We start from the raw sequence: 11,119 nt of genomic DNA on the forward strand, positions 1-11,119 counted from the left end.
ACAACACCTAACTGTTGAACATATCACACCATACAACATTGTGAGTCGAATCGCTGTCCTATAAAAACCTACCTTTTAGCTTTTCTAGCACCCTCTTTTCACAGAGAACGCCAAAAACTTAGCGCCACTTCATCTAACCGGCTTTGATTCGATGGTTCTTATCTTCATCAACATCGCCATCCATCTAAAACATTGACCCCAAATATCAAAAAATGTTGTTCTGAGGTACCACCTGCCGCCCTCAAATAAACACATTGATTTATGAAATTTGCAGGTACGTCGTATGAATGTATATGTACTTGTTGACAAAAAGCAAGATTTATTTTTAACTTCAAATATGTTTTTGTCGAAATTTTTGTATATAAAAAAACAAACTCCAGTTGACCCAAGCTCATTTCACAATATCCGGATGAAGAGGCTTTATTGTAACCAAGCGCTTGTATGTGCCTTTTGTACAGGAACAACCCGATTTACATAGTACACGATTTTATGTTATAACCTTACAACAACATGCGTCCCTCTGGACTGCAAAGGCACAGCAAGTCCGCATATGTTGTATTAGCAACAAGCAGCCCGCTTGGACAATATAAAGCCTCCTCCTCGGCGGGATGCCTGATTGGCAGTATCCTTCCTAGCCAAACATAGCCAGCATCCACAACTCTACATGATGGGTGGAAGAACTGAGTCATTGTTATCGGACACGAAGAACGACATGTTTCGAAATGCATCCATGCTATTTTCCATCATCCGACTCCAACTATTTTGACTGTCTCCTAAGATGAACTCATCAGCTAGGGATCTTATTGGTGGTATATCCAAGTCCAGTGGTCCAAGTGATTCGGGCTGCAAAAAGAAACAAAGATAAAAATGTAAGTCTCGGCATAGCTAGTTTGGTTAGTTTGCAGCAAAGATAACAAGTGCTGCTAGGGCATTCGTCTAATACCCAGAATACGTCATCTAGAGGCTGATCTTTCAATCCAAAATCATTGTCACTTTGAGGTGGTGATCTGGCACAAAGTTCTTCCATTGCCTTCACATCATCAGCACAAGGATTACCAGGAGTATCTCCTCCAGCCAAGTCCTACAACAAGAACGTAAATTAACGGTGTCGAACAGGTAAAAACTTGTTGAGAACCTGAAAATGACAACCGACCTGAAGAAAACCTTGAAACCCTTCTGAATTTGAAGAGTGAACTTCATTGTCGCTATCAGGAGGGCTGCTAGCTGAAGTGTTTAAACCTTGTTGCTTCCTAGCTGTGGCCAACATAAAACTGAACTCATCACATGTTTCTTCTGCACCCCAGATGGTGGAATTGGATGTATGAGCTGGCTGCTCTGCTGCTTGATAACGAGAAGCATGTAGGGCAACAGCAGCATCAAACGAGTCATAGCTGCACGGATTCTCATCGAAAAGAGGATTTTGGGCAATAGAGGTCACTTCACAATCCAAATTAGCAGCCTTGGATGCTTCTGTCAGCAAGTATCCAACACTGATATCAGTAAGGGTATCTGCCCAATCTACTTCCGATATTGCAAGACAATCCATCTGAGGATCAACCTGAAGTATAATAGAACAGATTAGAGATAACAGATCAACCATAAGAATTTTAACTTAAGACAGTTGCACAAAACAGGAATAAGGACCTCAAAAGCTTTGTTTGCAGGAACTTGTTCTTGATTGTGATCGCCAGACTGAGAGGGAAAGGTATTAATGGAAGGCTCTTCCGCAGCATTCTTGCCCGTACTAGATGGTGTACCAAGCAATAATGGCGACTGATCTTTTGAGTTATTAGATGATTGCTCAGAAGTGAAGTCACTGGGTAAAGTGCCATCCTTTTGCACACAGGCCTCTGAGGAAGATTTGACCTGAATGTCTTCTGGTATCATGCAATTCTCAAAGCGGGTCAACGATATTTCACTTAGTCCTGCCTCAAGCTCAGCAAGGGAGAACCAGCCATACCTTACCAACAAAAAGTTCACACAGCAGTTAGCAATCATATGGCTGGCCACTAATGGTCTAGAACATTACTATTTATATAGCACAGAAACACCATACCTTAATCGGAAAATAGAGGGGCTATTCACAGAAAAAAAGACATCAGCCACTGCAACTGTATCTTGTGTTGTCCACCTCTGATAGGTAGCTAAATCCTCTTGATGAGCACAATATGGGAAAAGCACAAGCTCTCCACATGCAATGTTTGAGTTGCCCCACTTGCGATTCAGATGTTCTAAAACAGAAGACATTTTTTTCTTGGAACTTAATGTGAGCTCCAGATGTGGATTATGATCATCCTGTTATAGAGGAGATAGGGATGTCATAACATGCTCGTGCTGTTTGAGAATATGAGAAAAGAACATAATATCTCTGTGTGCACAGCCATAGCACTAGGCAACACCCAGCAGCATGCCCACTGCAGAAAAACGCTTATGCATAACGTAAATAGCACTACTAAAGTTATTTGTGCTTCATGTTCCATATATCATGAATATTTTCCCGACTAGAGGGATCTAAGAATTCGAGCTAACAGTTAACCAAATAACCAGTAATAACTAATGTATCAAGTGCAGCTGTTGCTAAACATGTGATTGGTTTTTCAGCTCGCTAGCAAAAGGAAACATTTACCTTCTCCAATGCCTTCCGTGTGGCTTCATTTATTGGAAATAACTGCAGCTTCAGCTTTGAAGGTGCTTGAGGATCTGCTTCTTTCATATGATTTGTACCCATATCTGCTAATACAGAATAAAAAAATCAGGAGTTAGCATGACTTAATCTAAGTCCAATAATTACATGAACTACAGAACAAAGACTAGAAACAATACCATCAACAGTAGATACATTGTTGGGTGATGAAGCTAGCACAGTTGCATCCGCATTACACGACAAGTTCTGGGTCGTCATTTTGCGTTCAAGCTCCTCAGCTGCATCAGCAACTAAAGAAACACCAGCCATGGCAGCTCTCTCCCATTTCTTATATGCCGCACACGCACCAGCTCCCCCTACAACACAAATCATCAGCTATCAACACTAATGCAAGGAATATTTAACACTATAGAATCCCCCCATATGATAAATTGGGCCAGCAAGACTGGTCAATCATGCAGATTTCATACGATCAAAGATGAGTGAGGCTAAGGATACATCATATCAAAAGAGATGAAAAGAAGTGATCACCTGCTCTCCTTTTTTGTCTCACAGTTCTTGTGGCAGATAGGTCTCCTCTGATTACTCCTGACTTGTTAGAATTAGGGTCTGCAACCCGTTTCATAAACGCTCCTTTGGAAGAGGCTCCTTTGCTACCATTTTGGGCATCCATGGGCAAGAGTCCTACTGCGAAAGATTGATTTCCCGGAGTCTTGCTGAGAACTGGAGATGAAGAAGATAAGCGTGTATCCCCTAGTGAACACTTTCTTCTCGTTCTTTTTCTGTCCTTTATCAGTTGATTTCCCTATAAAATAGGATATGTTGCATGAGAAACAGAACTACTCAAAATAAACAACCTTTATATTGGGGTAAAATCTTGAAGAGAACGGACCAATGCATCTACAAATGTTTTGAATCTCCGAGGCTTCAGATGTAGCTTTGAAGCACTGCAGCTAAATTTCTCAAGAAGAGACCACCTGCATAAAACTCAGTTATTATCTCGGTATTTTTTTTCATGCAATATAAAAGAAACAACACAGGATCAAATGAAAAGCGACAATTATTAGCAACAGGCAGTGTCCTCTCCCTCTTACACGTAGAAAAAAAGGGGCATTTTGCGTGTCAATATACAAACAATAAGCACCCTCCTAGTCCCAAGCATCCACACCCAGTTATTGTTATTAATTATGCAATGCAGGAGGAAGAGAAGCTTATAAATTTTCATAAAAATCAGTTTGATTGATTAGTCAGAACAGAAAACATACAATGTAATACTCCCTCTGTCCCAAAATGTATGAGTGTCAAAAATGGTCTTACATTTTGGGAAAAACAACAAAATAGTAAATATGACAAGGTGTTTACTCAATTGATCTATAAAGGCCTCAGAGTTCTAGCTCCTAAACACTAATACCCCAGAAGTGTAATCTGCATTGCTGCAAAATATACCGCATGATTTGTAGGTTACAATGACTATCCAAAGTTCAAGCCTCCTAGGAAAACAATGTCAGAAATATATAGCACAGAAACATTGTAAAATCAACTACTCCCTCCGATCCATATTACTTGTCGCTCACAAGTAATATGGATCGGAAGGAGTACTATTTTTTCCTGTCATGCAACTTGAATAAACAAATAGTAGTTTGAACTACAACCCATCAGATTAATTGCACATCATTAAGGCTCATTCAATTACCAGCGGAGCATAGCAGCAATGGTGTCCTTGGAGTTTCGTGCATCAAGTGAGAACCCAGGACCCAGAAGCTTCTTCATGCGTCTAACAAGGCGATAGTAGTAATGTCTGACCTGTATTGCAACATAAATATTGAACCTTGAGGCTAATGTGAATTTTTATAATTATGTCAGACAGGTGATCTGTAAGACAATACTCGAGGACAAAGCATCTGCCAACATAGAAAGCTAGAAAGCCAAACTTGTCTTCTTGGGAATGGCCAGTTTAACACGCTTTACTAGGGCAGCGTGCAGCATTGCAAAATGCCTCAAGCTGCTCTAGGTGTAGCGTCTTCGATGAGGCTTGTGCATTTTCTACTCGCCGCACAAGATGCTAAGATACTGAGGCATGCACCTCGTAGCCAAACATGGTTAGGACAGGAAAATAATAAGGGAAAATAAAAGGCAAAAGATATTACGCTTGTGATTAGGACAGGAAAATAATAAGTGACATGGTGGGGTGTTTCTAAATCTCATGGCCTGGGGTTTGAAGTTGTCCAACCACAAAACTTGAAGTAAAATTAGGAAGTGAAATCAGCTGCAGGCTAGGAGGGTGAGTGGCTGTAAGGAGGGGACATCGGTTGCAAGTGAAAGGAGCTCATCATCATTGTATTGTTGAGATGAAACTTGTGATTCTCCCTCCCTGCAACCCTTCCCCAGCTACCACAAGAGCAGCTTAAGCAATAATGGCTTCATATGTTTATACCAAGGGGATAGTGGTGCTATGTAAACAAATAACAAAGGCCTTAGTAATAAAAATGATTTCCCTTATGCCTTGCTTCCAGATTCTAAACATAAAATGTGCTTACCCAATTCTATTTCTCATAAATATTGAGAATCCTTTAGGGCAGTTCGTGCACAGTTTGACTTACGGTCTCAGATGTATTTTCCTCTCCTTCCAAATTCCTAATTAGTTATGTACAGCATATTAAAAAACCAAGAACATGTACCTGATCTTTGTTTTTGCTCTGGACACGTAGGGTAATCTTCTCAAAATTCTACCAACAACAAAGACAAGATGTTATCCATCTATCAACTAAAGCAGTTTGGAAATCACGGCGTAACATTGCATCCGGAAATTATGCATCTTACTTTTCCTACTTGGCGCAGAGCATTGAAGAAACTCTCCTCCTCTTGGCGTGTCCATGCGGCCCATTGTCGCGTCGCCTTTTTCGCTATCAAGATGAACATGGCGCAAAAAGATCAGGAAAATCCAGCACAAGCAAACGAGGAGTTCAGGGGAACGAAATGGTGGGGAAACGAACCAGGCTTCTGACTGGGATCGGACGCAGAGGGCGGAGTGGCATCTGGCAAATCAACAGGCTGAGGAGGCGGACTCATCTCTTCACACACCTCCTTCTCCATGACATTCGCGGCGCAAATATCCCGAGATTTCTCTGCTTAGATTTCACGCGAGAGAAAGAAAAATCGAATAATTACGAAACGGAAGAACAGATCCAAGAATTGCACATGCTAAGAGAGAGGAGAACCGTGGTGCCGATCGGGGAGAGCCGCTAGAAGATTTCGATTTGGGACAAAATTTTCTACAGTTTGAGGAAATTTTGAGATTGGGGAGTTAGGGATTTGGAGGAATTGGGGAAAATTAAGGAATGAAAGATGAGAACAATCGGTGAAAGAGGGATCTGTTGCCACGTGTACCTTCTTTTGGATCGCACGGCTATTTTTCTCCCTGGTATGGCCCAAACAACCTACGACGTCACAGTGTGGTATTGGACCCTCGGCCGGTCGGTCCGTCCGTCCGTCCCCTTGCAATACCACGAATTTTGCTGCGGTGTTGTATTCCTATTGTTAGCTTTTTGGATAAAGAAGGGGAAAATACACTACTGCCCTTCTATCTCTAAAGAGGAATATCCAAGCTCAAACTTTCTAAAGTTGCATATATGTGTTGTGGTGTATTTCATAAAGTGAAACGTGCTACGCAACAATAAAAATTAGTGTTTAAACCAACCTGTTGATGTCTAGACAAATCAGCCGCGTCCCTCGCGCAACATACGTCCTGTAGGGCCCACCAGCCGCTTATCCTCTTTCTCTCCATGCAACTTCACAGCCACATATTTTCCTCCCCGCTGCTTTGACATCTTCGTCCCTTACCTCTCTCTAATGGATCTTGGCATATGAGCTTTCTCCTCCACAAAAGCTGCATGTGCGTCCCCACACCACCATCTCATCCCGCCTCGGTGTTGCAACGCAGCGTGATTGGCGAGTTTCCCGTGTTGCAAGTCCTCGACGGAAGCAGTGAGGGCTCGCCAGTGTTGTGAGACGTCGCTGGAAGTAGCGAGGCGTTGCCCATGCTACAATGTCCGCCTGATGCAGGCTCACCGTCATGTTGTGACGCTGCATTGAAGCGTACAGAGCGGCAGTTTCTTGCAATTTTATCGCATTAGAAACATAGAGGGGTGAAGATGTGGTTCTTGTCTCGTAATAATTGCAATTGCAAGTAGGAGAAGCAAGCACATGCATAATATCCATTAAAATCATCATGTGCAATAGTAAATGCAACCCATCAATATAATTCTTAATAAGCACAAACTTTTTTGATATAATGTAGTTATGAGAATTCAAAAAGATAATAGGATTATCATGTGTGGGTGCAATGGCAACAATTTTATTTTTAACATAAGGAACTATAAAAAGTTCATCTTCAGAAGTAGTGGCATCATGGCCATAATCCATAGCAAGCATCAAGTTCATCAAAAATGGATATTTCAAATGAATCCAAGGGGTCATAGCAATTATCAACATGGCATTCATCCTTCGATAAGCATGAAGGGAAATTAAACAATGTATGAGTTAAAGAGTTACTCTCATCAGAAGGTGGGCACGGGTAGTTAATCCACTCTTCTTCCTTTTGTTCTTCGCTCTCCTCCTAGTTTTTTCATCTAATGTGCTCACAGTTTCAGCAATTTCTTATTTCATAGACGTCTGCAAAATATTAGTCTCTTCAAAAGCAGCATACATTTTCTCAATAAATTCGTTAATATGAGCATTGTATTCATAATTTTTATAGCAATATTTAAGTACAGCAAGATATTCAGATTTGTAAACAACATGATCACACTTCCATACTTTTCAAGGAAAGAAGCAATTTCATAAGCACCCTTAAAAGAAATAAATTCTTCTATTTTCTCCACACCATAGTAATCATATACACCATTAGCGAAAGAAGCCAATGTTTCATTACTATTAAATTCACATTGTAAGGGGAGGTGTGGAGACTCCATCCTGAAACAACAAGTATAATCATACATAGAGCACATATTCCAAGCATACAAATGTTACATTTTTATTTGATCTCATAAGTGTTCCCCTTTTTTAGTCAAATAATAATCCTAAGGTATTCACATTGATCTAACATGTGTCCTATTACCATGTTGCGCGGGAATTTATTAGGATTATTAAAGAAAATTTCAATGTTCCACACATAACCCACATCGATGGTTTTAGGAGGCCCTCCATCTCCATGAGTAGCAAGTAGCAAAGAAAAAAGGAAGCAGGCCTACTGCTTCGGAGCTGATGCAATTAAGCGACAGCTCCGAGTCAGAGGTAACTCCTGAGCATTTAAATCCTTACTATATTCACTGTTTGTTGCTGTCCGCTTTATCAATACTTGCTCATTGACAGGATGACACCGGCGCAAATAACCCGGTGGTTGAAGAGGTAATGTCACTTTCCTCCGACTCGGAGCCCTTGCCACAGCTGAAAGTCCGAAGGGTAACCCGGAAAGTAAGCTTTTCACATCCTTTAGCTCACCAAGACCCTCAATTTATTTTGAAGCGACAGGTTCATGAAAGCCAGCGTCACACCCGGACCAACAAGGACACCGATCTTTCCGCCGGGTTACCCGACGCAACAAGGAAGCGTCGAACTGAGGTTTTTTCTCACTTGTACCTCTTTCATCCATTGGCAGGTGTTATCCGTCAGCCACTCAATTCTTCTGACTCCAATTATCAGGAGACCTCCCCTTCTTCGGGCGACTCTATGCAGTCTAGTCTTCCGACTTTCAAGACCGCGCCCGGGTAATGACAACCATCTCATATTATACTTGTCTGTACTTACTCTCTTTGTGCTGAATGTTTCTGTCCTTTCAGCGCCCAGGCAAAGCTCACCAAAAGAGCGAAGAAGACCAGGTTAGCCGGAGTGCTGGACTTACCTGAACCGGAGGTGACGGCTCAAGAGCCGCCAGCTGCTTCCGCCCCCGAAGCCACCACTCCAATGGACACGGCACCTGAAGCCACTGCCCCAACTACCAAAGCAACGACCGAAGCTTCGGTTAACCCGGAGGCCTCCGGCTCAGCTCCGCCAGCAGACGACCCGGACGTGGTAATCACCCGGACGGAGTTTGTTGAGCCGGGGAGACCGACCGTGCTGGCCAAATGCTCCGCGAAGGGGGAATTGCTGCAGCCCCACCGGGTGAACCTGGACCTCTCCGACTACACCAACTTGAGCATTGGAGAGCTCGTCTCCGGCTACATCAGCCAGGTGCACAAGAGCCGGGACGCGGAGGTCGCCATGGTAAACCAGATCCAACAAAAATCTGAGGTATCCTTCTGCTGTCTTCTTACTTACTGCATAGTTACCTTTGCCATGCTAGCCCCCAAGTCGACGACTTATGATTGAATATGTTGTAGACTTAGGTTCCGGCTTACTCAATTGAGCCGGCAGTATGTAGATAAATACGTTCAATATGCATTAGCCCCCAAGTGCCAAGTGTCTTTGCTTGGAAAGTGCTTGGGACTTATATAATAACTGCTCATAACCCGGAAATTTATACAGGCTGTGAGCAAGAAGCTAGAGGTGGACCTTGCGGATCTCAAGAGCCGGCTGAAGATGCAGGAGATGGAGACCCGGAAGGCAAACGCCAAGTTTGTATCCAGCATCGCCACTCAAGAGAAGTTGAAGACCGAGTTTGATGCTGAGAGAAAAGCCTGGGCCGAAGAGAAGGCCGCACTGGTGACCCGGGCGGAACAGGCGGAGAAGGCTCTCTCTGAGAAGACCGCCGAGCTCTCCGGCCTAAAGCGCCAGGTTTCCCAAATGGTGGCCGCCATCTTCGGTAAGTCACCTCACCGGCTTTCATCAATGTTGGAATGTTTACATCTCATTGTTCATCCTTGCCGCCGGCTTATCTGATTCTGTTAAACAGGCCCCAGAAGTGCCAACCTCAACCAGAGCGTGGTCACCAAGCTAAAGGCCGTGTATACCTGGTGGAACAGCTCTACACCGGGTCACAGCGTGCCTTAGCTGTGGTGGCCCTATCCAACGAGGTGCCAACTCACCTGGCCGAAGTCCTGCGCCGGCTCGCCGTTCTGCCTCAGCGGATCCAAGAGCTGCGACGGGCCTCTGCGAGAGCCGGAGCAATCGCCGCGCTGAGCCGGGCCAAGGCATTCCTGCCGGAGCTAGACCCGGCAGACATCGCCCTGGGTTATCCAAGCCTGAAGGAAGACGGCTCAGCGTTCGATCAGAAGGACTTCGCGGCGAGCGTGAAGGCTGTACGCCCGGTGGCCACCCTCATCGGGAACGACACAGATCTGACCAAGTACCAGCCGGGTTATGACGCGGAGAATCAGAGGATTCCAACCCCTCGCTATGAAGCCCTCAACCTGATCCCGCCTGCTCGTCTGCACACCTTCGCCCCGGAGATTGACCCGGCCGGGTTAATTGACGAAGAAGCCCAATTCAAGGCTCTCAGTGGCATCGACTGGAAGTCAGCAACCTTCCAGGTCTTGGGATCAGCCGGAGGAGAGGATAGGAATGAGCCGGAGACTTCCACTCAGCGGGCATCGTGACTCGGCTGTCGACTTACCAAACAATGCTCCACCCTTATTAGATTTGATGAGTTTTGTAATAGAGTAGGTGCAACAGTCTATCTCTGCCGTGCCATCGTGCACGTATTGAATGCCAAGGTCTTTTGAAGTTGTTTCTTTGATGTTGCTCCGGATCATAATCATTCCTTTGTTTTTCTCAACCTCAAAGAGGTGCCTTTAAGTATCCTGCATAAAAAGGCAAATCACAAGTCTCGAGGCGGCTTACCGTCCTGAGAGCCAGGTGTTTTGGATATATAACCCGGAATATGAATCAACAAAAGACTGGCCCTCAATTATATCCTTATCACAACCGTAATAACACAATTAGCGGCCTGTAAGCATACTTCCGGTTTAGATAACCCGGAATACAAGTTTGGTATCTTGACTCCGATTTACCTGTCTTAATGACTCCCATGGTGTTCAACGAACACTGTAAACTAAAGTTAAGCCGGCAAAGCGAGACCCGGCCGTACACACCTTGACATAATCAGGGTAAACTTGTGATAGAGCATAGGAACTTAGGGGCTTCCGGTTCGAATATGACCAGAGACCCGGCCCAAAGAGGTTAAGCTAAGATTCGGATACGATCACATAGCCCCCAATGGGTGTGGCGATGCCAATCAAGAGGGTACTGACAGCTATGTTCTCTTTGGTTCGAATACGGCCCATGTTTGAACAGGAAGCCCCCAAGTGATTTCAAGAATTGTTTAACGACGCTGATTCGAATACGATCCACGTCGGTTCTCAGAGGGGTTAAACTATGATTCAAATATGACCAAAGGTAACTTCCCAATGAGCTCGGCACTTTGCCAATCAAATGGGTATCGACAGCTATGTTCTCTTTGGTTCGAATACGACCCATGTTTGAACAGGAAGCCCCCAAGTGACCTTACGGCTAAATTCGAATACGATCATAAGCCGGATC

The 11,119-nt window shown here is 44.1% G+C and overlaps 1 protein-coding gene across 2 annotated transcripts; it reads right to left on the reverse strand.

Annotated features, from left to right (window-relative positions):
• Nucleotides 1-394: 394 nt before the first annotated feature.
• Nucleotides 395-6,169, reverse strand: LOC109740236 (TSL-kinase interacting protein 1). 2 transcript variants are annotated; one of them, XM_020299274.4, is made up of 15 exons: nt 6,032-6,169; nt 5,863-5,916; nt 5,638-5,769; nt 5,465-5,547; nt 5,323-5,370; nt 4,338-4,447; nt 3,537-3,621; nt 3,176-3,449; nt 2,824-3,000; nt 2,627-2,730; nt 2,057-2,295; nt 1,645-1,960; nt 1,154-1,558; nt 944-1,081; nt 395-843 (listed from the first exon to the last, which is right to left on the reverse strand). In XM_020299274.4, exons 3-15 carry the CDS (start codon nt 5,735-5,737, stop codon nt 661-663), a joined length of 2,262 nt encoding a protein of 753 aa, XP_020154863.1. In that variant the 5' UTR covers nt 5,738-5,769; nt 5,863-5,916; nt 6,032-6,169; the 3' UTR covers nt 395-660. The 2 variants fall into 2 exon arrangements, with proteins under 2 accessions (XP_020154863.1, XP_020154862.1); XM_020299273.4 differs by having other exon boundaries at nt 2,627-2,733; nt 6,032-6,158.
• Nucleotides 6,170-11,119: the final 4,950 nt, after the last annotated feature.

The sequence above is a fragment of the Aegilops tauschii genome, chromosome 4 (genome assembly GCF_002575655.3).
Source record: "Aegilops tauschii subsp. strangulata cultivar AL8/78 chromosome 4, Aet v6.0, whole genome shotgun sequence".
NCBI lineage: Eukaryota > Viridiplantae > Streptophyta > Magnoliopsida > Poales > Poaceae > Aegilops > Aegilops tauschii.